General features: G+C 47.8%; 1 protein-coding gene across 3 annotated transcripts in view; it reads right to left on the bottom strand.

The window, feature by feature from the left end:
- LRRK2 (leucine rich repeat kinase 2) overlaps nt 1-27,811 on the bottom strand; it is a 109,366-nt gene that overhangs the window by 19,592 nt on the left and 61,963 nt on the right. For all 3 annotated transcript variants that reach the window (XM_040978886.1, XM_040978885.1, XM_040978884.1), the window contains exons 29-41: nt 26,651-26,880; nt 26,130-26,257; nt 23,768-23,986; nt 20,936-21,137; nt 19,959-20,047; nt 15,305-15,492; nt 14,405-14,559; nt 12,893-13,039; nt 12,619-12,810; nt 11,841-11,987; nt 9,139-9,239; nt 6,348-6,538; nt 1,257-1,417 (exon numbers count right to left, since the gene is read on the bottom strand). In XM_040978886.1, the coding sequence (XP_040834820.1) occupies nt 1,257-1,417; nt 6,348-6,538; nt 9,139-9,239; nt 11,841-11,987; nt 12,619-12,810; nt 12,893-13,039; nt 14,405-14,559; nt 15,305-15,492; nt 19,959-20,047; nt 20,936-21,137; nt 23,768-23,986; nt 26,130-26,257; nt 26,651-26,880 (2,150 nt within the window). The remainder of the gene's footprint in view (nt 1-1,256; nt 1,418-6,347; nt 6,539-9,138; nt 9,240-11,840; nt 11,988-12,618; nt 12,811-12,892; nt 13,040-14,404; nt 14,560-15,304; nt 15,493-19,958; nt 20,048-20,935; nt 21,138-23,767; nt 23,987-26,129; nt 26,258-26,650; nt 26,881-27,811) is intronic.

Genomic DNA, 27,811 nt, shown 5'->3' with positions numbered 1-27,811 from the left:
CGCTGTCACCTGTCACGGCGGTCACCCTCACATCCACCTGACCGAGCTAACACCGAAGCTCCCTGAGTGCTGGATGGTCTCTGGCATCGACCCTTCCCAGCACACAGCCTGCGCCCCAGGCTCTCACCAGACCCCACTGGTGCCTGCCTTTGCTCTCAGACACAGTATCTGCAAACCTCACAGTGATTTGCATGGAGCCTTCCCCACGCTGGACTTCCTGATGAGCACGGGAATTCAAAGCTAAGAGGTCAGCAGGCACGCCATTCCTGTTGGGAATGCTGACTCCTGGGACATCCTGAGAAATGGGTAATTGGAAGAAGGGCCTGCTGTTCTTCTCACCACCTCTAGCCCGAAGGCACTGGCTGCAGCACGCACGTGAGCAGGAGGCAGGACTGAAGGCAGGGCTGACACTTGAAGCCAGCCACTCAGACATGGGAGGCAGACATACAAGGGGTGACGCCACACCAAGCACCTGCCGAAGATTCTGGAAAATGTAACTATATCGGAGGTCCTCTCCTGCTTAGGCTCCATGTTACAAAAGCCAGTTGACTTCAGCGTGTGTGTGGAGGGGGTAACAAAATACACCGATAAAAATCACAGTATGAAGTGATTACCTTATGCACAGTGTCTGCCCACACTGTCACAGGCATCATGTTCCTCTTACTTTCCTGGATTCACGCCTAAGGCCACCAGCTGCCCATCGTGGATACAGCCTTATCCAGCAATCCTTGTTCCCACCTAGGTCCACCCTGCACCCCTGCCCCACACTTGACCTGCCCCATGGGTCCATCCTGCACCCCTGTCCCACACCTGGTATGCCCCCCAGGTGTCCACCTATGCCCTTGTTCTCCCTGCCATTCCCTCAGGGTGTCCAACCTCACTCACTTTCCCCACCTGTCATGTCCTCCAAGTGTCCATCCTGTGCCCTTGTCCCCCACCTTGCATGCCCCCAGGTGTCTACCCTGCACCCCTATTCCAGACATGGCCTGCCACTCAGGTATCAAACTGCGCCCTTGTCCCCCACCTGCCATGCCTTGGGGTGTCCAGCCCTCACTCATTTCCCCCACCTGCCGTGTTCCCAGGTGTCCACCCTTTACCCCTGTCTGCCACCTGCCACGGCCCCTCGTTGTCTACCCTGTACCCCTGCTCCACACATGGCCGCCACGCAGGTATCACCCTGTGCCCTTGTCCCCCACCTGGCATGCCCTTCAGGTGTCCATCCTGGAACACCAAGGTCCAGCACCCTTGTCACCCACCTGGCGTGCCCTCAGAGGTCTTGATGCCCATCCTGCAGCAGTACTGGGAGATGCCATAGTCGGCAATCTTGGCAATGACGGCAGCATTGGGGTACAGGGTGAAGAGAAGAACATTGTGTGGCTTCAGGTCCCGGTAGATGATCATGGCCGAGTGCAGGTACCTGCCAGGAAGTGCAAAGGATGCTTACTGCAGTATGGTTACTCACATGACTATCACTTCAGTCACGATATGCTTGAACCCCCAAAAGTTCACAGAAAGTAGAATTAAAATATCAGCTCATTTTGACACAAAGATTTTTAAGCACATGCAATATTTTTCTTAATATGCATTTTTTGTGACCTTTCCAAAGATCCCTCAAATGCATACATTTCTCCCACCCTCAAAGTGACACCAAAATACACGTAGCTTTCAATTCCATTTTCTAAAATTTTTTTTAAAGATGTATTCTATTTTTATTGGAAAGCCAGATATATAGAGAGGAGGAGAGACAGAGAGGAAGATCTCCCATCCAATGATTCACTCCCTAAGTGGCTGCAATGGCGGGAGCTGAGCCAATCCAAAGCCAGGAGCCAGGAGCCTCCTCCAGTTCCCTACAGGGTCCCAAGGCTTTGGGCCATCCTTGACTGCTTTTCAGACCACAAGCAGGGAGCTGGATGGGAGGCAGGGCTGCCGGGATTAGAATTGGTGCCCATATGGGATCCTGGCACATGCAAGGCGAGGACTTTGGGCACTAGGCTACCGCACCGAGCCCGTTCTCAGAAATTTTTGAGGTCCAACTGCTTCATGCAAAGCATCATTTTCAACCAAGCTTGATGCTCTTGGCTAAGAGGTATTTCAGAAGGAAAACAAAACCTACAATTCCAAATACTACAAAGAAAAAGTTGTAGGAAAAGAGTCAACTCTGACAGAATAACATAAAAGATAAGACTGTCTCGGCAAAGCTTGATTTTCCAGCTTGCTCCCTCTGCAGCAACAATTCCTGAGGAGAACTCTGAACTCGTTGGGTGCACGTACGGATATCACAGGTATTTTTTTATTATTATTTAAACTTAGCAGTTTGTAGTATTCAAGCAAGATTTTACAGAACTTCGTGCATTCAAAATAGTCTGGTAACTCTAACAAGCCATGCATTGACAACTGAAGAGCAGAACAGTCTTAGGCGGGTGAGCGGAGAAATCCCCAGTAACTAGCAAGTGAGCAATAACTGAAGTCTACATCCTCCCTAGTGAGGCCTGGGAAAGGCCAGATCCGGAGCCTGACCAGTAAGGTACAGGCTGAGCTGTCATAGGTCAGCTGACTTTTTCCTGTCTGTTCAAAGCTTTCTATATTAGCCTATCTGAGCTAATTTGGAGCTCCTGAGCGACCCTGACTGTCAGTGCAAGAGAGGCTGGGGAGCCAGAGTGGGAGGTCACAGGTATTCCCCACAGGGCTCTGTTATAACTAACTCCTCCTGGTACAGTTTTCGTTTTCTTCAAACTCTGTAAAAGTTTATCTCAGCTTGAAAATTTCTCTCTACATTAGTCATTTGTTCTCATCAGAATGTTTCCTAAAACTGAGAAGATTTTATACTTTTTCAATGATAACATCAGAATATAAGATTTCTTTATTAACGACTAATTAATCTCTTATTCTCTCAGAAGACACGACTTCCTGTAAGCTCGGTTCTCCCACAAAGTTAACAAAGAACACTCAGATCGAGTTAGAGAGAACAACGTCTTATAAAAGATGATAGGGGCTGAGGCCAACGTTGACCTAGGCAGTCCTAAGCAAACTTAGGGCAAACAACAGAATCTCACTACCAGTAATTACACACTGCACACAACCAAGCTAATCCATTCTGGAAACACAGAGAGCTTGTTGGGGCCCAGTGACCACCCCAAGAGTGTGCTCTTTATACGTCTATAAAGCTTGATGTTTCATAACTCAGTCTTCTCTGTCCCTCAACGCCAACTTACTATGGTCTTCCACGGGATTTCACGGTCGTACCAGGCCCACCTTCAAAGAACAGTTCTGCACAGGACTTAAGGGAAGGTCAAGGCCTGTGTGTGTTTGTGGTTTCTGTCGAGGTTCATGTTCCATGGGTAAATATTGACTCCATTACTGAGTCTCAGTCACTGCCATGAGTCAGGGAACACAGCGGGCTTGCCTGAGCCTCTGCCACAGGTGTCCCCTCCACGGAAGTCCCTTCCAGGATGCAGCTAGCACAGCTGACGTCAGGCCCATTCTTTTCAGCATGCATAGTTCTGGCTGGAACCCAAAACGAACGTCCTAATGAAGTTGACCTTAACGCTAAGTAACGGGCTTAAAAGAAACGTTTGCCGAGGGCTTTACCGAGGAGCTGTTAGCCACTCTTCCTGCAGAAGGGAAAAGCACGGAGATGAAGAACAAAACGCTAAGCCCAGACATCACCAACGGCACCCAGAGCCTTCCTACCACATGCCGCTCTCGATGTATTAACAGAACACAGACCCAGAATATTTTCCAAAAGCTAAAAACCTGTTTGAGTATCATCAGTGAGATGTTATCTAGCCTAGTTAAAACGTTCAACTATAGAATTCAATCTTTAGAAAATGTGGTCTTAATAGCTTTTAACACATATGCAAAATAGCTTTTGAAACACCAATAATTACTATTTCTCTCCTTACTGACAATAATTCAGACATCATTTATGTTTTGTTGACTATAAGTATTGTCAAATATTTTATCAAAATAAATTAGTTTATATTCAGTTAAACAGTCATGATTTAAGTGCAATTATCACAAGAATGATTAAGAAATGTCTTCATAATTCAAATGCTATTTCATCTTAAACAGAATTATGCTAACAGTAGCTGCATTCATCCGTCTAACAAGTATGTCTCAGGCACCTGCGAGCACCAGGCCTGGGGCAACACCCAGCCGGCTTTGCAGAGGTCAGGCGCTCAGAGATGGCTGCGGACATGTCAATGGTCAATCCAGAGCAGCACAGGGGACAACAGCAAAGAGGCAATGGCCGCTTCTTCCTCCCCGGCACTCCGCAAGTACAGGGCCACCTGCACCTGCCTCACTGCTGCACCTCACCCGTGCTGCTTCAGGGAGCAGCCGAGCTTCACCGCTGAGACACATGCAAGTCTCCCAAGGGACCCTCTGTGGGAAGTGAGGAGCACAAATGCCAGGACAGAGACACAGATGGACAGGAAGGCCGAGCCCTCACGGGTGTTGGACATGTAACATGGTGTGGTGTCACCCACAGCACAGACAACAGTCTAAGTACCCCAGCACAGGAAGAGTTGGGGTGGAACAGCCAAGTATACCAGTGTCACATGCCCCAGTGTTCTCTACCAGTGCTCCAGATGGATCCACACTGCCCACAAGTAAAACAACTACACACACACACACGCACACACACACGCACGCACATGTTTGGTGAGCCAAGGAGGCGGGCAGGGGGGCAAGAAGCACTGAGAAAGGCTCTCTCCCTGCAGCCAGCAGGTATTCGTGCAGCCCACAGGAGCAGGACTGCGATTTTAGAAAATCTATTAGATAAGTGCCTGGAGGCAGTGAACAAGGCAACAGGAACAGCGTGGAAATACATGTACTGACTGACAGGATGATGCAGGGCTGGGGCTGGGGTTCAGTTGGTTAAGCCACCACCTGTGACTCCCAACCACGCCACTTAACTTTCTAAAAAAATATGCATTTAATTTTTTAATAGGGAAGGCAGAAAGAGCCGAGCCGATTGGAAGCCAGGGGCATCTTCCTGGTCTTCCATGTAGGTGCAGGGTCCCAAAGCTCTGGGCCATCTTCTGCTGCTTTCCCAGGCCACAAGCTGGGAGCTGGATGGGAAGTGGAGCGGCTCGGACACGAACCGGCATGCTGGTGCATGCAAGGTGAGGATTTAACTGCTGAGCCATCACGCAAGGTCCACAAGCACTCCGCTTGTGACAAGCTCCCTGCCACGGCACCTGGGAGGTAGCAGAAGATGGGTTCCAGGCTCCTGGCTTCAGGAGAGCAACGAACCACTCACACATCAATCCTGCTCATCTCTCTCTTCTCCCCACCCAACTCTGCCTTTCAAGTAAATAAGCACATCTTTGTTTGTTTTGTAAAGATCTCGGAAGGAGGGATCATGTGAAATGCCCCTGTGCATCATGCTGACCCAGCATCCCTTGCAGGACCCCAGGCCTGTTGCCCTCCTGCCTTTATCTACTTCTGTACAACAACCCATCTGGGAAAAGAAATCTTCATGTTCAGTTCTGAAAGTATCCTTAACATTGGCAGGAGACCGAGCTAAAGCAACTCACCCTGCTCTGTGTCCCTAGAGCTCTAAGGTGCTCCACCACTGAGCAAAAGGCAGCTGACCAAACTGGCTTCCAGGAGCCAAAGTAAGTTATTTCACAGGTGAGGCTTTCCAAACAGTGTTGTACAAAAATCAGCAATTCATTAACCTATAAATGAACACTTTAGGGAAGATGGGGAGGAAGGCGGGAAAGCTGAGACCTGGAGACGGTTAAGCTAAGGAAAATGACTCAAAAACACAGCAGACCAGGTTCCACTTTCCGGAGTTAAACCTGATGCGGAGTCCCTCTGGTGGTCAGAATCAGCAAAGCAACCAACCTAAACCACTGCATCCGGCTTCATTTCCTAACCCGCACAGATTCAGTAGTTCCCAGGCTCCTGACTTTACAACATGAAGTATTAGTCGCCACTTACACACAACCATGCGAGATCAGAACCATACAGTCACAGCTCTTAAGTGTGTTGCGCAGGAATTCATTCTGTCCTTCCTGCTGCCAAGAGTACAGCCACATGGCCTGCCCCAGGCTCTACCCAGTGCTGCCCGCTGGGCAGGGTACATCAGGGAGGCCATGAGGAAGAACCCTTGCATCCACCTCAGAAGGCTGAGCAGATGCTTGCCCATTTCGTCCTCTGACCTGTACTTTCAGAGGTCACAGGTCAGTTACCGAGGTAAGACCACACGCTCCGGGCTGACCCATTCAAAGGTAGTATCCGCCCAATACTGTTTGGCAAAGGTCACTGGGATCCCATGGGACTGCCTACCAGGGAGTTTGGTCACTTTGGCGAGAAACCCAGACACAGCACTCAGTTACCTCAAGCCGTCGGCCACGTGGAGGGCGATCCGATGCTGCAGCGTCCTGGTGAGGCTGGCCTTGTCCTGCTGTAGCAGCCGATCCAAGGAGCCCTTGGGAGCCAACTCCATCACCAGCATGCGAGGGCGGATGCCAGCCGCCAGCAGTGAGACCAGGCTGGGGTGGTGCAGGTGGCAGAGCACCACCAGCTCCTGCAAAAGCCCAGAACTGTCAGTCATGGCCCGCTCCTTCTGCAGGTGCACCGGCACGGAGACCCAGAGCTCCCAGGCTGACTGGATGGCAGCAAACTTTCCAGAGCTGCCTTGGGCTTTTTGATGCTTTCCAAGTTTTCAGAGACAAACAGCTACTTTACAACTATTGCTTAAACTGAGTGTTTTCATTTGGATTCCGCTGGCCCTGCTTTCACCAAGGTACTTACTGATCTCCAACCAAGAAGAAGCCATGGAAACTAGGAGATCATGGGGACAACCACGGAAGTGAGAACAAGCCAAGCAGCCCGGGGACACAGGTCACAGTGTGCAGGAGGGAGCCCTCACAAGGCAGGAGACTCCACCCCACAACTGTGAGGTTAACGGAGGAACCCCTGAAGACAGGGCAGAAGCAGGCATTTCCTCTTGAGATGCAGAAAAATAATCAGAAGTCCCTAAGGCAACATTTAAGAGTCGCGATATAATTGAGACTCAAATTAAAGCCCTGTTTTTACAAGCTGCTGATAGACATGTGGCAATAGAGAACTCCAACTGACTTCAGTATCTGGAATATTCCTAATCATGTAGGGGAAAAAGGTTAGTGGGAAAAGGTTTTATTTCCTTATTGAAAACTGAATACTTCATCTCTGTACAAATAATCAATTCTAACTGGCATTTACTGGCTTTTGCTGTTAGAAACAAACTGTTGACCAAATGCGAAGGATTTCATTGTGATTAGAGAATATAAAAGTTGCATGAGAACAGCAGAAGCAATACAGAACTTAATGAAGTTGGTGGGAAGGGAACAAGACAGAATACTGAAAACCTTCCCGTCACACCCAGCCAGAAGTCAGCACCTGCTCATACAAAAGAATATTGAAAATGTAAGTTTCATGCGTTCTTTCAACTCAGGTAGCCGCATTGTGTTGTAAAATAGAGAGCTGTTGCCTGTGACACGGGCATCCCATGTGGGTATCAGTCAAGTCCCAGTTGTCCCAATATCAACCCATATTCCTGCTAAAGGAACACAGTGAAAGATGACCCGAGTGCTTGGGCCCCCACACCCACGTGGGAGCCCTAGAGGAGGCTTCCAACACCCCCATTTAGTCTGGCCACATCCTGGCCACTGTGGACATTAATGGAGTAAACCAGCAGATAAACATCTTTCTCTCCCACTCCCTCTGTAACTTTGCCTTTCCAGTGAACAAGAAAGAAATCTTAGGGAAAATTTTACTTGAAAATGCTACTATATTAGGAAAAGTTAAAAAGCCAAATGACTGACTGTGGGGAGATAAACGTAAGAGAAAGCTTCAGTGTATCATCTTCCCCATCTCTTATAGCAGAAAGCCAGAGGAACTTTTCTAAGTAGACAAACCCAGAAAACAGAAAACAAGCATCTCAGTAAGTGTGTTGCTTCTGACTTCTGACCTCTAATCCAAGCAGCGATGTGAGGTCTCACTTCCCATCGCTCCTCCTACCATTCTGAACACTCAGAAGCCACTCATCTGGGGCCAGTGTTGTGGTGTAGCAAGTAAAGCCTTGGCCTGAAATGTTGGTATCCCATGTGGGCACTGATTCAAGTCCCAGCTGCTCCACATTCCAGCCAGCTTCTTGCTAATGTTCCTAGTAACACAGTGGAGGACGGCCCCAGTGCTCAGGGCCCTGTGACCCACAGAGGACAATCCCAGTGCCCGGGGCCCCTGACCCGCGGAGGACGGCCCCCACTGCTCCGGGCCCCTGACCCACAGAGGACGGCCCCCAGTGCTCGGGGCCCCTGACCCACGGAGGACGGCCCCAGTGCCCGGGGCCCCTGACCCACAGAGGACAGTCCCAGTGCCCGGGGCTCCTGACCCACGGAGGACAGTCCCAGTGCCTGGGGCCGGTGACCCACAGAGGACGGCCCCAGTGCTTGGGGCCCCCCGACCCATGGAGAACAGTCCCAGTGCTCGGGGACCCCCGACCTACAGAGGACGGCCCCCAGTGGTCGGGGCGCCTGACCCACAGAGGACAGCCCCAGTGCCCGGGGCCCCCCGACCCACGGAGGCCGGCTCCCAGTGCTCGGAGCCCCCCGACCCATGGAGTTTGGGCAATGAACCAGTGCATGGAAGAGCTCTATCTCTTGTACTTTCTGTAACTCTGCCCTTTTAAAGAAACAAGAAAATCTAATAATAATAACAATATCATTTTTCTCAGAAAAGAGGGCACACTTAATGCAAAGACAATCGATGCTTTCCACGCAACAGAAGTCCAGGTACCATGTCTAAACTGGGACCCAGTGGCAGGAATTTGCTCGGCCTCAGCTGCTGCAGAGACCAACGCAGCTCCAAATCTGACTGACAGGAAGTAAATACAGAAGCCTCCCATCCTGCATTTCTGACACTGTGGGGTGTGCCCTGGCTGCTGGCAAGCGTTCCTGCCAAGAGGGAGCTGGTGGCTTTCCATACTTGTCACGTCACACATAAGGCTCACAGTGACAGGGCTCAACACTGTCCAACAAGAAAAGCAGCACACAGAGAAGACAAAGCCAGCTTCCTAAGGAAATGCAGGCGCACCGCAAGTTTGCACGGCCTGGGCTGAGGGCAGTCTGTCCTCGGGACACGCACCTGTCTCAGCAGCCGGAGCGACGTGTGCTTGTTGAAAATCTTCACCGCCACTTCTTCTCCCTCGTAGGCCGCCCGGTACACGGATCCGAAACTGCCATCGCCTAGAAGAGACAGAGCTGTGAGGCGAGGCAGGCCCAGCAGAGGGCGCAGTGAATGGCGCCCGCTGGAATCTTCCTACCCACTGAGATCCACCTGCTCCATGCACTCCAGGCTGCTCTCCTGCCTTGCCACTCTCCCAGGACCAAGTCATCAGCACTGGCATGTCTGCATGCGGGGTGGTCTCACCCACGGCCTGAAGCCCTCTCCTGCACACCACCCGACAGCACTCCCTGCTTTGTGCTTCCACTCTCAATCTAAGCCACACTCCTTCCACATCCCGGAAAGCTGATACACACAACTGACAGTCTTCTATGTCACTCCAAGTTGAAGATGATGTGACTCACTCCAGAGACCCACAAACAACTGATGTCCACCCTCTGGGCCCAACGCAGTCCAGACCTCCTCCCATTGCCACAGCCACCTCATCCACTCTGCGTACACATGGGGACCCCCTGGGCTCGTTACCTGTAACTCATTTTCTCCTGTAAAACAAGTCCCCCTGATTCCAATGTAAGACAGCTTTCCTGCCCAGAAACTAATGATCCCACAATGCCTGCCAACCGAAGCCACGCTTGCCCTGTGGCCCTGAATTCCATTTCTAGTTGTCTTGCTCATTCTATTTGTTCAGGAGCAGAAGCTTTCCTCCTGGCCTGGTTGATTAATGTATCTCAGCAGCGTTTTAAAACACCAAGGGACGTGCAGGTGTTTGGCCCAGTAGCTCAGACACTGCCTAGCATGTGCATACTCCTTATCACAGTGCCCAAGTCCAAGTGCCAGCTCAGACACTGCCTAGCATGTTCACACTGCTCATCCGGCGCCCGGTTCAGGTGCCTGGGATGTTCATACTCCCTGCCCCGGGTCTGGGTTCAAGCACCAGCCCAAGATCCCAGCATTCTGCTAACACTCTTCCTGGACGGCAGCAAGCGGTGGTTCAAGTGACCGCACGTCTGTCACCCACAGAGGAGACGTGCAGGGAACTGCCCAAGCCCAGCCCCAACCACTATGGCACCTGGAAAACAAATTAGTGGACGGAAGATCTTTCCCCTTCCGTCTCTATATTGAACTATTCACCTATTCACTTATCAAAAAAAAAAAAACTTTCAACATGTTTATAATCTAGTAGAAAAACTCTTTCAAAAAAGAAAAAAAAAACAAACATGTGAGCATTGTGACAGAGCAAACTGAGCTGCCACCTACAACGCTGGCATATCATACCAGAGCAGTGGTTCGAGTCTTGGCTATTAGTCTTCTATCCCAGCTCCTTGCTAATGTGTCTGAGAAAGACGCAAGAAATGGCCTAAGTACTCCAGCTCCTGGCACCCATGTAGCAGACTGAGAAAGTGTTTTGGGCACCTGGCTTGTGCCTGGCCCAGCACAGGCTATTACATCCATTTGGGACATGAACCAGCAGATAAAGTCCCCTACCCCCACCTCCGGTGTCTGTGTGTTCATCAATATCCCCTTAAAATAAGAAAACAAATCTTTTTGAAAATCCTGTGCAGGCTCAGACTATACACAAGTTGGTGGCCATTGGGGTTTTCTTTAACTCCCATGATGACAGTGACAAACAACCAGGGTGAAGAATTGCTCTACATGAACCAGACTAGACACAGCTTTGGGGACAGGCTATGACCTTCAGGGCTTGCCATGCCACCTTCCCAACATCTGAAGAGCTGACTGAGGCCCTGAGGACTAACACACACAGAGGTGACCACAATCAACCTCACAGTGGTCACTCTGCTATGACGCAAGTCAAATCTGCGTATACAATAGGTTCTAACATGGTGTCTGGGGGGTGTTGCGAGACGCATTAGAGTAATGAACCAAGAAGAGTCTACAAGGAAATGCAGAATGTTAAAATTTGTTGCTTCTAAATGGGAAGCATCTGTCCTCATACTTTTGTTTTTCAAAAATGTCTTCATTTTTATTGCATAGGCAGATCAGATTTATAGAGAAGTATCTTCCATCCACAAATGGCCACACAACTGGAGCAGAACCAATCCAAAGCCAGGACTTTCTTCCAGGTCTCCCACTTGGGTGCAGGATCCCAAGGCTTTGGGCCAACATGTAATACTTTTCCAGGCCATAAGCAAGGAGCTGGACAGGAAGTAGAGCAGTTGGAACATGAACTGGTGTCTATATGGGATCCTGGTGCTTGCTAAGGTGAGGATTTGGCCATTAAGCCACTGTGCCAGGCCCTGTCTTTTTATCTTGAAAACACTCATAATGACCTTAGGTGATCATATGTTATTTTATGCTTAGGCCACTGTCCTAAACAAAAAAACAAAATCATCCTGTGAGTACACTTCGACTACCTCCCTGGTCTGCCTCTCCATGCCTGGCAGCACCATCCAGCACGCCCACAGGAACTCCCACAGTAGTCCTACCCTCACCTCGAACCCAGTCTGAGCATTGCAAATTCTAGAGCTGCAACATGATGTTACTGTAAAAAACAGCAGTTCCAGTAAAACACCAAGGAAGCACTGCACAACAATACCAAGACACCAAACATTTACGAAGCTCGAGAATGATGGTGCACATTTCCGAAATTTCAAGGAGATGAGCTGTGTTCTCGGACCAACACCAACAGGAACTCCTCTTACCTAAGAGGAACTCTGGCGCCTGTTGGAATTCCAGCTCATCGTTATTCAACATAATGTTCCTAGGTAGATCAGCCAGGATCAAGTCGGGGGCAATCTGAGCTATGGGAATGGTGAGTCTGGGTTGGTCAGGATTTACCAGGAGGTCTCCTGAAAAACATACACACGTGATTTCAAAAGAAGAACCCTTTAGGAACATGCATACACTGGCTTCTTTTTTTTTTTCTATTCAAATCATAATCACAGATTTCCTGTCATTTCTTATCATTCCCTTCAGTTTTCTTAACAATATTAGATTGCTTGAGAAAAGCTTAGAGGTTCTCCAGGTATCTGAGTAGAATTCTAGAAACCTGTTCCTAGGCTCATCCACTAGTACTGGGCTCTTGCTCTGCTACTTGTTTTCTGGCAGGGACGTGACCTGTTCTTCACCTGTGCTGCACTCGTGAGGCAGTTATCTTCCAGCAGACACGGCAGGGAGGGCCTCACTGCACTCTCTACTGCAACCCTGCTGAGTTACAACTTCCGTTTCCCTGAAGAGGGCATGCTGCCCCACGAGCCAACATTCGAACCCACAAATCCATGATTTCTGAATACAGGACACAACATCCCATCAAGAATAAACACAAGCACAATCTGTTTTCGGAATTGTGGTATCAAAATCCAACGCAGTCATTTTAGATCCATCCCTCCATTGAAAGAATACATTTGGTGTAATTCAAGCAGTCACTTCACAAACAGCGAAGGGTCACTTTAAGCATGAGTAAGTTGTACCAGAACACACCTTCTTCGGCTTTCTTCATCAAGTCATCCAGCAAGATTCTTTGATGTTCTTCACCATCATTGAAGCTATACAAAGCCCATTTCTTCAGCAGAGTTTCTCCTTCACCACAAATGTCAATCTCCAGCAAGCCAGGAAACCATTCCTCCATGAGAGAATCTATGTGGTCCACGACTTGGCCCAGCAGAATGCAGCCTGGGTAGGGTGCGAAAGGGGTCAGCCTCCTGAATGCCCTCACCCTGCCCCAAAGCAGCAAAGCCCGGGCTTCTGGCCATACCTTTCCTGCATGAAGGCACAGTGATCTGTAAGCAGCTCTCTGGGTGAGAGTCCACGACTTCGGATCCCACGAGGCAGTAAGCTTCCGGAGACCAGTTCAAGTAGATGCCCTGGCGCCAGTACATCCTGTTGGGGCGGAGTGCGCGCTCTGAAAGGGGGTCACATGGATGTGGGGCTCAGTGAGGACTGCACACACCACAGCAGCCTCTGAACATTTGTGTTTGTGTTGAAAGAATCTGGCTTTTCAATGGCATCAATCCTCATCTGTGCCTACTCTCCATCCTCTTACTGTGCAAATGCACTGTAGAATGCCACAGGTAATATTTCTGGTTTATGCTGATATTTAACATGCTTAATAAGGGAGTACAAACAAGCTAATTTTTTTTTAATGTATTGATTTGAAAGGTAGAGACCTGCCTCCAAATAAGAGACATGCAGAGAGAGAGAGAGGGAACCTCCACCAAGCAGCTCATTTGTCAGATGCCCACAAAAGCCAGGGGTTGTCTAGCACTGCCAGGAGGCAGCAGCTCCACCTGGTTCTCCCATGTGCATAGTAAGAGCCTAAGGAGTTGAGCCATCACCCACTACCTGCTCGGCTGCATTAGGAGGGAGCTGGGCTGGAAGCAGAGCAACCAAGCCAGGACTCAAGCTGGTACTCCCTGTGGGATAGTCATGCTGCCAGGGGCAGCTTAACCCACTCTACTGCATCAACTTATCCCATCATTTTTAGAAAAGATGTTTTAATAATCACACTAAAACCAAAAGTTCCTCAGCTTTTAGTGGTGTGTAACTACGTATATGTGAATGCATTCTCAGCAATATAAAGCTTATTTTTCAGAAACCAATACTACTTTCCTAAAGCTGATTTTCACATACAAAAGTGGAATTTTCCCTTTGGTGCACTAAGATGTATCTTTAAAAAAAGAAAGAGAGCTAATTTCACAAAAGTTTTTGTTCATTTTCTGTGAATCACTTAAGGATAATATCACAGAACTGAGAAATTACAGTTCCTACACTTGTGGCCAGAACCTGTTAGGTTTTCTAAGCAAAACTCCCTGACTATGCAGGGACCAGTTTATTTCTGTGTTTCGTTGTTGTTTTCTACAATGATTGTGTAACGGGATGTGTATGTGTAAACCGGGGACTCCAACTAACCCCACCTATTAAAATCACTGTTCACAAGATGTTAATGTTGTTTGGGAGTGTGCCTAAAACACGTGAGGCAGTTAGCTTCCAGCAGACACGGCAGGGAGGGGCTCACTGCACTCTCTGCTTCAACCCTGCTGAGTTAGAACTTCCATTTGCCTGAAGAGGGCATGATGGTGTGTGGGCCCCAGGAAAGCTGTGCCTGACACATCAGAGAAGTCTGAATTTGCACTGGCCAAACGCGGCTGCTGGAGCTCCTCTCCCTCAGTCCGGCGACCTTCCAAAGAAGCAAACTAGGAAAACAGGCACAGTAGATTCAGTACGCTTTGTCCCTGTTTTTCCTAAATATTTTCCTCTAAATACATACCTCTTCCTGAAAGCATGTAAGGTGAAATCTCAAGCAACCGGTTGATTAACCTTGACCAAAATCCCATCGGGAAATAAGGCATTTCATAGAGTCGGATGATGATCTCGGAGTTCTCGCAGTGCGGAAGCTCGATGACTGGCCGGTGGTCAGACAGACTACAGGGAAGAGGACACTACCTTTAGGAAGCTTCACAAGCAGCCAGCCATGTGACCCAGGCGCCTCACAGCTACAAGTCCAGGCAGGCGACCACTGCAAGCATGCCCACGTGCTCTGGAAGAGCCTTCACCCCGTGTTCTGTGTCAAACACTCAACGGATCAGTTTTCAAAACAGATGCACAACTTTGTATCCAAATAAATCACCATAGTTTTTTGTTCTTTATTCATATACAAACAGTGGTATTTCATAAAACTTAAAAAAAATGTTTTGGAAAATAGTATCTAGATTTAGCATGACGGGGCTGCCACCCATCAATGTAATTCCCACCTTTCAATATCAGATCACGTAATCATCTTTCCAAGCTGCTCATAAAGCTTTGAGGAAAACATCTACAACACAGGAGTACAATCTAGAATTCCCCGGTGCTAGCTTGCATTATCTCAAACCTTGCTGAACTTTTCCAATACAGCAAGACTCTAAGCACCGTGTAAGCAGGGACACACACACAAAAAAAATCATCTTTGGCATTTACCCTTAAGTAACTGAAGCAATAATAAACCAACTATTATATAATTAAGAAGCCATTTTCTATGTCTTTGAACTGCCAAACACGCTGCTTTAAGCAAAAAAAAAAAAGAGTAATATATCTATTAGAAACCAATTATATCTGACCATTAAAACAATACAGTGTATCAATACAGTGTGTCATGCTTACAGTATGACAATGGTGAGGTGTACCTTACCTGCTTGGAACCAGCAAATACTCTTCTCCTATTGGCAAGGCAATCTGGAATTTTTCTAGGAGTTTAACATACTGTGTCATGTAGTTCTTTGGAAATCTCCTTTTCTTCGAAAGAAATTTCTCCACGTCTCTACGTGTAATAATTCCCTTAGGATGTTTAGGATAGCCTTCCACTTTCACCGTCAAAATCTGAAGGATTTCAAAACACAAATATCAGTCACTAGCATTCACTTAGTGAAATGTTTCAAATTTAAAGTGACATGATTTGCTAAATTTTTAAAGAAGGTCTTGAAACTAAACAACACTAAACCAGTCAGGTTTTCCTTACCGAATACTGTGCAGGAGCAAACCACATCTGTTATAAAAGTCCACAATATGAAAGTCAAGTCATGAAGTAGCTTCCCTTGTCATTGGTTAGCAAATGTTCAAACCATCATGCATTCACTAACACAATGCACATCACCTTGTCCAGTGCAGGTAATCAGAATAATTTAAGTACAGCATGGGACCTAGCAGCCCTATAGGACTTGAAGCCAAGTAGGACATCCATCCCTCCCCAATTTTTTTAAATTAAGAGCGGGATTTCAGATTCCTCTGAAGCTCAGGACTTCCCTGGCTCTGAGTTACAGATCAGCTCAACATGCCGCACTTGTACTGTGGCCTTGTCTGTAACAGTTCTGTTGGTGCTACAGGTTTGCACAGAGATCACTTCAGGGCTACCTACTAGGCAGCGGTTTCTGTGCAGGGACCAGGACACAGAGTGGAACAGCCAATAAGTCTGCACCTTGCTGGAGCCAGCTCCCACAGTTTGGGTCAGTAATAAGAGTGGGCTGAGGACTAGGAATCCACTGTTGCACAAAGGCACCTGGACAGTTCTAACACAGACTGCAGTAGGAGCTTGGACCACTGTCACAGAACTTCAGACTTCATGACTGTAAAAGGGAGAGTTTTTCTTAGAAGGCTTGGGGTAGGCTTCGGACATGACCCCAAATTCACCCTGTATGTGCTGGCAGGCCTCTTCTCCTTCAGGTACCTGGCCAGTGCCGGGAGGAGAACAAAGTCTGTATATTTTGAGAAAAAGTTAAGACACTGGCACACATCCTCACCCAGCTCCTTGGCCTGGACCCGGGCGAGGTCACACCGCCAGTGAGGTATGTAACTTTGGGCTTTATTAACCTTTGTCTGAATTCGCCTAAAAGTCCCTCAGCCATGCAGTAAGAGAGCCCTCTCTCTCTTTCTTGGGAGGCTGTCATGGTTGCAGACAACGACTGAAACGACCCCATGATGTCGAAGGGGATGATGTGTTGAGTCCTCCCCTTCACTCTGGTGATGTATAGAATGCCTTCTGCTCTTGCATTCTGCTCCGGTGATGTGTGGTATGCTTGAGAACCTTTGCTCTCGCTCCTCTACATTTACTTTTCGCCATTCTTTTGTGCTTGATGTTTATTAAACATTTAACTTTATAGGTACTGGAACAGCTCATGGACGTTTCTCCTCTAACGAATCCGACCCTCAAAACATTAGACCGTGCACGGCTCCAGCCAAAATTATGTTGCTGGGACAATGACTACATTCTGGAGCCATTGCTGTGCTGCAGTGGGGTCAGCCCCTGCCTCTGCCACTGCATCCCCCAGGACTACCGGTTGTAGGGTTGGCTGCGCCCCTGCCAAGCCAATTCCCTACCTGGGAAGGCATCAGAAGATGGCCCAAACTCATGGGACCCACCACTCACACTCACACAGGAGACCTGGTGAAGCTCCTGCCTGGGGCAGCCATTTGGAGGGCACCAGCAGAGGGAAGATCTCTCCATCCCTCCAGTAACTGCCTTCTAAATAAATAAATAAGGAAGAGGGAAAAGTGGAGGAGGGGGCAAAAGGAAGAGGGGCTGGGGGAAAGAGGAGGACTGCAGATGGTTGGGGGACACCCAGGTGGAACCTGACTCGTGGGCCGGGCCTGCGCTGCCACCTGAAGAATGGCACAGCAGCTGGAACCTCTCCCACGGAGATCAAGGTGTAGTCTCCCTCTCCATCAAATGAGATGAAAAAGCAGAATTGGCCATTAATTCATGAAAATCATGGTCTAGGACTCCTCCCGCACTGCGGACTCTACGGAAGACGCAGTTGGCATAAGCACCTTCCGAGGTGAGCAGTATCATTGGCTGTCTGGGTGTTAAGTGCTAAGACGTTCTCTGACAATTCACTTCCTGTCTCCAGCTACACTTTGTTCTCTTTGTTGTTCTCCAGACCAGCAGCTTTAGTCATTTCCCCACATTTGGAGGCTACTCCCTCAAGGGAACGGACTTTGTTCTGTCCACGGCCACAGTCCAGCACCGCAACAACATGAACGTGACATATGCTAAAAAAAAAATATTGTAGGATGAATGGATTCTGAGAAATGAGATTTGGGGCATTTTACCCTAGTTCACAGACACTCAAGTCAATCCACTAACTCTTCTTGAAAATGTAGCTTTGGATAAATTATTTAATGCCTCTGCCCATCAATTTCCTCATCTCCCTGCTATGAGAAGTAAATAAAAAAATCTTTGAAAAGTGTATAGGCACACCTTGAATGTTAGCCATTTCTACCTGTTATTCTAATGTATTGTACTCAGACAAGTTCAATCTGTGCTGAATTATTCCTACCCGATCTATATAGGATGCTACCACTGTTGAGAGCGGTCTCCAAGAGTCCCCTCTTCTCCCCTTTGAAGCTGAGCTGGCCTGCAGGCCCCTCTGGTCACTGAGAGGATCTGGCAGAATGGACGTTTTGTCAGCTCTGGCCGTAGACTTTAAGATGATTGTCCACTTGCACTTCACCTAATTACCTGAAGTCCAAACTCGCCACCAGAGGGGCACCAATACCCATCAATAAAGGACAGACTTCCAGGCCTTCCAGCCCAGCTCAATAAATGAAGGCCAAGGAAACCGCCTGGGCCCAAACCCTCACAGCACAGAAGCAGCCTGCGGAGTCTACTCAACCCAGAGAATGGTGAGAAATAATAAACTATTGCCATCCTTAAGTCCTTAAGCTGTGGGGTGCCTTATTATATAGCAATTACACCTGCAATACTACCTTGATCATATTACCTTCAAAAGGTTCCATAGTCCTTTGCCTGGTAACTTGAATGGCTGGTTTACACCCTTACTCAAGGAAAGAGAAGGTCCCAAATTCCTGTCCGTTCCATGTATTTTGTTTTTTAACGCAAGTTTGTTAATGCTCCACTTAATTCAGTAAGCCCATTTCCTATCTCTCTTATCCAACTTTCTCCTGTGTGGACCACAGCATCTCTAATAAGTTGCAGAGCTCTCAGCTCAGGGCAGATATGGGGAGAGTGGGTGTGGCCCTAGAGCTCCCAGTCCAGCTTCACTCCCAGAGCCACAGACCCCGTTTATTTCTGCTGGTATGGGACAAGCGGCTCTTGTTCTCCCTTGACTAGAATTCTCATTTCCTACAAAGCTGGGTGGAAAATGATACTGCATTTCAACTTACCAGCATAAATACAAACTACTGCATTTATTTTTAAGCTCATGAGAAATATAAAGTGTCATTTCTCTTGATATTTTAAATCTGTCTTTCAAAACAACTTTGAGCTATTCAAATCCTTGACATAATTTTGACCTAAGTTAGCATGATATGCTAATGAGAAGAAACTTAATTACCCCACATGATCTGAAGGAATTCCATTGTGGTCACAGCAGGGATCTGCATTTGTTTAAAAAAAAATGATTTTTGACAAAAATGTCTTCCTCATTCTATTATCATAGACATGCTCACCCTCATAATACTCACATGCACGCAGCTTGAAATGCTTCCGAGCCCTGAGACATCTCTGCTGGGGGCACTGCAGCCCCTCGGCCCCGAGCTTAGTGCCTTCCTGACAGCTAGGGTGTGCCAGCCAAGACACCACCGGCTGCTGTGGCGTGAACTCCCTTGGGCCTACTTAGACATATGTTTTATCTGCCTCCGTGACTGACACTCTTTCCAAAATTAAAAAAAAATCCTAGTGTGTTTTCAAGATTTAATTTTCATTTCCTAAAACACTGTGGCTTACTTTACAAAATAGGTCAAATATAAAATTAGATACAGATTACTGCTCACTTGTAGTGAACCAGAAAGGCAACAGAGAAGACACAAAGAAACAAAGGCATCAAAAGCATGAAGCCACACCAGAAGGCCAGGAAGTAGTTACAGTCTTCAGAAACAGGTCAAGCTGAGCTCCCGAGAGCATGAGCGCTTAACCATGCTGTAGCACTGGCTGTCACCACTTGAGATGAGAAAAATCACATTTTAATCCTTGAGTGAGTCTAATGTCTCTCCATGTTAACTAGATGGAGGCTGCACAGGCTCTGGAACCCCATCTTCTTACATGCATTTGCCCAAGGATTCTCAGGATGCCTTCACCCAACAGGGCACTGAGAAGAGCAGCAGGGGGTGGAACTGCAGAAGCCTCTGCTTGTGACTTGACAACAAAGGCTTGACAGTGAGCCAAAGATGACGACCTCCCTAAGCTCCTGCTTCATGCTGCCCTCCACATTTTCCAATCCTGACTGCTGTCCGTGCAATCCAGTATGTACTCTCAAAGGTCCCGGGCCCTGGGTACCAAGTGCTCGCTCTGCAATCACAGCCACCACATCAGGAACATGCCAGTCACCTACCTGGGCCATGACTTTGCAGAGCCATTTGGGTTCCACAAAATACAAGTCACTCAACTGCAGTGCCGGGTCTTGGAAATGAAGAAGGACGCCTGGAGAGAAAAAGCCACTCAATCCATTCAATAATAAGACATGGCACGCAGAAGGCGCAAACGCCACAGAACTTCAGACAAAACAGAGGTCAGCCTCCTTATCTTCCCAATGAGAGGACTTCCAAATAGCTAGTAGTCAAGCTGGGACTAGAAGCCATGCAGCCTTGTTCTCAAGCCCTAAAGTCTCCACACTGAAAAGAAGCCTTTTGACCCGCATACATCATCAGAGGTAAGCACCGGCACGCATGGAAGAACATGCATTGGATAGACTTAGCACTCTCCTTAGGGCTTCTACATGTCCAAGCATCAGACAAACCATATGTAAACACAGCCCCTCTACCCGAGGACAAAGAGAAAAGGGGACAGCTTTTCATCCATGTCGAACGCTGGCGCTCATCAGAGTACTGGGATTTAGCCTGTTTCCCAGACACACACTCTCACAGTATAAACAGGCGCCCACATTTCCAGCCAGGCAGCACTCACCAGGGACACAGCCCTCCGTGATTTCAGGTGGGCATCTGTCCTCCAGGGTGGCAGGGGAAGCAGGTGCAGCCCTGCAGACACACAGCCACCCCAGGGGCAATTCTCCACGCAGTAAACAAATAGCTACAGACACACACACTCTAAACCACTCAGAGGCTGTGAGAGCTAACACACAGCTAGCTCTAGAACCCACAGTGCTCGCCTCCTGCTCAGCGACCACTCCTTTCTCTTTACACGATTCCTCAACTTCTGTCCTTATGAAACGATCGTCTTTCAGTGGCCTATTAAAGTACCTCATATTCTCTTAAATGTTTAAGTACATATATGTATACAAGCAAGTTGTTATTATAACTTAGTACAGCCAGGATCTAGAAGCAAAAACAGGAGCCTAACTGGCATACAGACCTGATTCATTGAGGAAATGGATGGCGTGAGGAAGCTCGTTTTCGTCCAACTGCAGCTGACTCTCTTTCACCAGCTGTAATAATCGTTTCCGGTCAATTACAGGAAATTCGCTTGGCACATTTTTACGTTCGGATAAAATGATTTTCTCAAGTTCGACGTAGCAATCTGGAATCAGCTGCCCAACAACAGGCTGATCTCGGATCTATTAAATTACAAATGACAAGTTGTAAAAATCTGTTTTAATTATGTATGTGTCAGGCGGCTGGTGAATTTAGCGCGAGCTATGTGTACAGAGCTGTGTGCGTCATCCTGGAGTGTATTTTTGGATCAGTCAGAATGTGATGTTAACCTAATTAAATTGCAAGACCAAAAATAAAGAAGATGAAATTCAAACTAAAAAAAAACTATGGACAAAGATGACAATTTGGAGGGGAGGGGAACCTATCCAACAAAATACAAAGGAAATTCTGACTCAGGACTCCAGGACAGTTCATGACGGACACCAGCACACACCAATTAGGCCAAAGGAAGGATTTTTGGATTCCTAAGTCATTAAACGTAATATGCAATAGACAAATTAGCACAAGAAAGCAGTAAGTATTGCATCAGCTCTCAGATACTAGTTAGTAAACAAAAACACACCCGAACGTTACACACTGCATTTTGTGGCTGCCATCTGCAGAAGGCCACAAGGGTGGAATGACAAGCGGCACCAGAGGCCTGCAGACACCAAGTCCGCCCACCTAGGCTGTCTTCTTCGGGGGCCCTGCGCTGAGGGAAATGCCCAATCATGACCAGCCCAGGGGCTGACCGAAAGGGAAGATCATCAGACCCTACAGCTAGAACCTTCACACTCCTAGAGGTACATCCATCCAGAAGAGCTCAAGAGGTCCTCAAGATGTCAACTAACCTCCAAACCATTTGTTCTTGAAAATCTGATGCTAACCAGTTGCCGCAATGCCTGCCAGAGCCACCAGATGGCCCACTCTCCCCATTTCTGAGCCCGTGAAAACCAACATGGTTTTCCTCTGACCACATTTGTCAAAATTTGTATTTAAATTCTCATACTTATTTCAAGCAAACATATTTTACCCATCCCAAAGATAAAAATGTAACTTAGTCTTTTTCTAGTTTTACCTACAACCCTGATTGCTGTAGTCAAACATTACAGCCATTTTTACCTGAAAAGCATCATTTCAAAGATTGCTTTTGTGCATTCTTCATCACAGAAAATTAAGTAGAATTCTACTAAGCTCTACTTTGCATATTCCTTCTCCCCATTATTTATAAACTGACATGAAATGTAACTTCAAGTTGAAACTTGTATGTTTTAATTCAAGGAAGGAAACTTGTATGTTTTAATTTAATACGCAAGGTCCTACTGCACACAAACCAAGCACAGAGCAAGACACAGGGGAGGTCGCAGGGCCACAGGGGCTCACCCTTTGTTAACCGAGTACCCCAGACTGAAAGGAACAGGACAAAAGCTTGCTTTTAGACCAGATCAGTCAAGCCAAACATGAAAAAGGCGACGTGCAAGGTGAAGCAACTCAAGAAAAAAAAGGTGTTCGTGCTGCGTCCGGCTGTCGGGTCCAGGGCAAGGATAAGGCTTCCTGCCCCTGAGCATCTGTCGGAGTTTTCAACCAACATGCTGGAACGGTGCACAGATGAGCGAGTCCTACCTCTCCTTAGAGGACAATGCCGGTCCGCAAAGCCTTGTATTAACCTGTGTGGAGCGTCATTCATTCAAAGTGTTGGCGGGGGGAACTGGCCTGCCCGCTGATGGTGCTAGCTTGCTTTCAGACAATAGCAGTGTTAATTTAGCTAGATGATCGTCCTAGCTATAGAAGTGGCTTTAACTAAATTCAGGCTTTTTCAAAAATAGGTAAATTCTGACAGCAAGTGATAAAAAGCTAAGAAAATATCCTAATAACAGATGATACAGCTATACACCCCAGAAGAAAAACCACCTGATACAGAGATGAACTCGATGACCAAATTTAGCAGCCATTTCACTCTGTAACCACATACTCCACCAGAAAGTAATCTGCAAATAACATGAAATTCTTACAGATATATGGACACATCCATGTCACTCATCCTTGCAGTAACCACACAACACACAAACTGTCTCTGTGGGCATCAGAGCACAGCTCAGCAAGCCGGGTCTGCGAACGGCAGCGATGAGCGAGCCAGCCAACATAGAGAAGACGACGATGACCACAGAATCCAGCACTCTAGCCATGGCATTTTTAGGAACAGAGGGGAGTTTCATCACCACCGTCCCTGGCCTCTGCAGGCCAGCTGGGACACAAGATGCTAAGTCATGACCTCTTTAGCCAAGTGCTGCTCAGCCTGCCCGAGCTACCCTGCGTGAGTCCCTCAAGAGTTCACTGACACTGGTGCGCATGACAACCGATTTATTTACATTTTATCATATCCTGTTGAACAGGAGACAACTCTGGAAATTGAAAACTTAAGTCCTATAGTGGAAAACCCAGTTTGTATCAAGCAAGCATGGTAGACACTGCTGTAAACCAAATGAATGATCCTGACTGCTCAATGAGTGCATTGTCTCACAATGTTGAGGGGGGAAAATTACCGCCAGAATGACAGTGACAAGGAGACACATGCAGGGGCAACACGGACCAAGATGGGCGTAAGGCAGATCGGTGAGAAAAGGGCAGAGCGAGGTACCAGCCCGTGAGCAGAGTGAGGTACCAGCCCGCGAGCAGAGCAGACACGCGTCCAAGGCACCCTGACCTCCCTAAGCTGCACAGGGACTGACGGGCCACTTTCACACACCAGCCCACAGGGCGGCACCCCCTCGACCTTAAAGTTCAGGCTCTCGTTGACGATGGTCTTCCGGAGTTTGGCCAGAGCGTCGGATTCCTCGGTGGCGTTGACGAAGTGGTAGTCCCGGATGGCGGGGAATCCTCGCTTATTCAGGAGCTCCTTGGTGATTTTGCCAATGCAGGCCTTGCGCTGCTTCTCGTCCGAAACGTCCAAGTGTGTGCCCACGAGGATCACCGGTGAAGACGACGCTCGTGCCTGTGGGGAACGCACCAAATCAGATACTCCTCCGCTTCTGCTGGCGCGCACCTTCTGGGAAGCCTAAGGCCCACCGGAGAGGGCTGAGCCACTCTGCCGGAAGAGACCCTGAGCCGGAGAATGCCCCGAGGCAACAGCGCTGAGGCCCGAACTTCCAGAAGCAGCAGGCCCTCGTGAAGGCCCAAGGCTGGCAGCACAGGAGGGGAATGAGGTCTGGGGAGGAGGTCCTGATCAGGATGGGCCAGACCCAGACCCTGCCCTGCCTTCCCAGCTGCAGGCTCCTGCCCTCAGCCAGGAGATGTCAGTAAGAACGGCCTGTCCTCGTGCTGGCCTCTTGAAAAGAACAAAATGAGTCCACTTGTAAACTGCCCAGTACAGGGTGAGTGCGGCAGAGAAGGAAAGATACGTCCTTGCTCTTCAGAGTAAATGTACCAGTGAGGCTCTGAAAATCATTTTAAGCCCCTTCTTAACGCAGTTCTTACAGGGGTTCATGTAACTGGTAGAGCAGTTTTCCCTCCGTTTTACTGTCACGCTTCAAAAAGCACTGTGTGTGTGTGTGTGTGTGTGTGTGTGTGTGTGTGTGTGTACACCTCTCAAGGAAACAAGCATGCAATAAATCCCAAATGGTATCAGAGTTCCATAATGCAGTTTATGTTTTCTCTTCCTTCTCTCTCAATTTGATTTCCAGAATCCATTCTGAACTCATTCAATTTGGAGTCTAAATGAAAGGAATGAAAGCCACTAATGCAGTTTCATTGTTACTGCAATATCTGCTCACACACATAGCCATCACAAAGTCAAGAACAGAGGAGTTCCCAGACAGATGCTAGGCGTGGCGGTTAAAACGCCCTGTGGGATGACCCCAGCCCATCTCACAGTGCCGGGTTCTAGTGCTAGCATCACTCCCAATCCAGCTTCCTGCTAATACACACGCTTGGATGCAGCAGTGACGGCTCGAGTGCTGAGTCCCTGCCGCCCACATCGGAGAAAGAGTGAATTCCTGACTCCCAGATCTGGCCTGGCCCAGCCCTGCCTTAAAGGAAAGAGAAGAGAAAGGAAAAGAAAGGAAAGAAAGGAGGGAGGGAGGAAAGAAGGGAGGAAGGAAAGAAGGAAGGAAGGAAGGGAGGAAAGAAGGGAGGAAAGAAAGGAGGAAAGAAGGGAGGAAAGAAAGGAGGAAAGAAGGGAGGGAGGAAAAAATAAAGTGCAGTAGAGGCCTGAGCAGCCCAGTTGGAGAAGCACCATCACGGCAGGAAGCTGTGTACGGACTCCATGCACACACTAGTGCATCCCTCCAGTGCACTGGCCCTTGTGCTGCCCCAGCTCTGAAAGCAGGTGCAAGAGTGTGGCAGCCTGGGCCACAGGCACAGGGGAACAGCTGAGAGAGGACTGTGGACCTGCTCAAGGGGTGGGGTACGAAGGACCTCATAAAATCTGCCACTGTGGACAGAACTGTGGAGGCACAGATCACTGTTCCTTGTCATGGTTTATGGCAAATTAAGAGTATATTCTGTTTGTGATCAAAGAGAGGCCAATCAACATATTTCCAAGTTTGACAGTATAAAGGGGTTTCATGTATCAGTCACATTCACCAATATAGAACACATTTTAGTTTCTAAATTCAATTTAAGACAAAGAAAGACAGAGATACACACACAGACACACAGACACACAGACACAGAGTTTGAGAGAGAAAAACAAGAAGAAAGAAAAAGGGAGGGGAAGAAGGAAAGAGAAAATTCTGATCCATTGGCTTACTTCCCAAACATGCTGCATCGAGGACTGGGTCATGCCAAAGCCCACGGCCGGTCGTCGCCCACTCTGGTGCCAAGGCCCCTCCTGAACCAGCCCTGCTGCCTCTCATGATGTGTGTTGGCACAAAGCTCGAGTTGAAGCTGCAGCATCAATCCCAGCACCCCAGCACAGCATTCAGTGCTACCTTAACCACTTGGCCAAACAGCTGGCCAGGAACACACTCCTTCCATGTTATGACTTAATGGATTTGAAATTCACACAACACATTTTAGTGCTTCTTTCTTTTCAAATCCATTTGAGGAGAAGCAACTTTATGGCCAAAACAAATCACCACACGCATGCACGTGCACACACACAGACACGCACTTCAATTTTCAGAGGATCAGATCACCTTTATGTTGAAGAGCCAGGGTTTCATGGCATCAACTTCAGCCTGTCCCTTGCTGAGGTCATAGACAGCAAGATACAGTGCACGCTGTGTCATAAAGTGGGGGTGCGTGCTGTAGAACTCCTCTCGCCCTAAGGAGAGACGGAAGACAATTTTTAATCTTTCAGACAATAGACCAGAACCTTTTTCATAGAAGAGATTTGGAGACATAATGCTGTGTACAGCCAAGAGGCCACACACAGAGGACAGCCATGGGTCCTCCTAGAGAGTGCCAACCTTCAGCAGCTGAGCTGGCCACCAGCCAAGCACCCAGCTTCAGCTGCCACCCACTATGTTCTAACATTTCCCTCCATGACGTCTGCACTCTGGTGGCAAGGGCAAGATCGGTGGGGGCGGGAGGGGAGGGAATGGCTTCAGAATAATTCCAGAAGACCCATGAATCCCTTGCTGTGTGGGAACTAAAAACTCAGCTTTCAGATCCATTCCGAATAAAACGCCAGTGAACGGCCCCCTGAGACAGACACCTGCGAAGTCCCAGACGTTCAGCACAAGGTCCCTTCTCCCTCTGCCCCTGATCTGAATGTGCCAGTCCTTCACGTCGATGCCGACAGTGGCGCCTTGCATGCCAACGTCCGCTCGCTTGGCTCTCATCAACTGCTGCAGCAACGTGGTTTTGCCACTCCCAGTGTTGCCCACGATCATGAGCTTCATTCGGTTGTAGGGCACGGCCTTTTTTAGCCGCTGTTGGAGAAACCTGGTTTGTGAAAGACAAACACCACACTGCTTCAGAGGCTACTGTGAGAGTGAGGAGAGTTTCTGTGAACGGCAGACTTTCCAACCTCAGACTGCCGCAAAATACAGCACACAAAAGTGCACCTTGCTCATAATAAATAATACACACAACCCAGGCAGCACCTGTGCTTGTAATTTTAATTTAGTTGATGATGTTGGGAAGCATGACCAAATACTCTAGCACACAGCTGCCTTCCCAATGCACTAGCATGTCATCTTATCAGGAGACAATGCAAACGCCAAAGAACATCTTTGATGTTCACTAGAGTGTGATATACATATATATATACATATACACGAATTGTGTGTATGTGTTACATACAAATGGATTTTTAAAGAGTATGAACAAAATCCTAAAAATTACAGAACACAAAATTTTACAAAGTCCATATGCCAGGGAATTAAGGTAGAGTGTGTACATGCTGTCATACTAAAGTTTGATAATGGTTTGAAATCGAGATCCTGCAGGTTACCTATGTGTGTGCACAAGCCACACACATACACGCATATATGTAACATATGCATAGAGGGTATGGATACCGAGAGGCTGGTTTCATCATAAACACTGCTACACTGCCATCGATACCACATGCTATCTCTAACATGTTGAAAGCATCAAGATACTTTTAATAATAAGTAGTATAAAAAACATTTTAGAATTGCAAATGCTGCTGGAAGCTAAACAAAGCCACTTTTAATATAATAGGTTTTAATTGTTGTTAATAATATATCAGATACAGAAAGACATTTTAAACTATGTAAAAGTGTTTTCACAGCTTAAGATCAGATAAGTAAACTAAATCCTGAGGGTATTTTAGGGAACGTTAATTGATCCATTCTTTTTCTAAAAAGTATCTCTATGTAGACACAGACATATCTACATAGATACTTTT

The sequence above is a fragment of the Ochotona curzoniae genome, unplaced genomic scaffold (assembly GCF_017591425.1).
Source record: "Ochotona curzoniae isolate NIBS_2020 unplaced genomic scaffold, NIBS_Ocur_1.0 contig_2927, whole genome shotgun sequence".
Taxonomy (NCBI): Eukaryota; Metazoa; Chordata; class Mammalia; order Lagomorpha; family Ochotonidae; genus Ochotona; species Ochotona curzoniae.
Note: the sequence above shows the minus strand (reverse complement) of the source record. Positions and strands in the feature narration are given on the sequence as shown.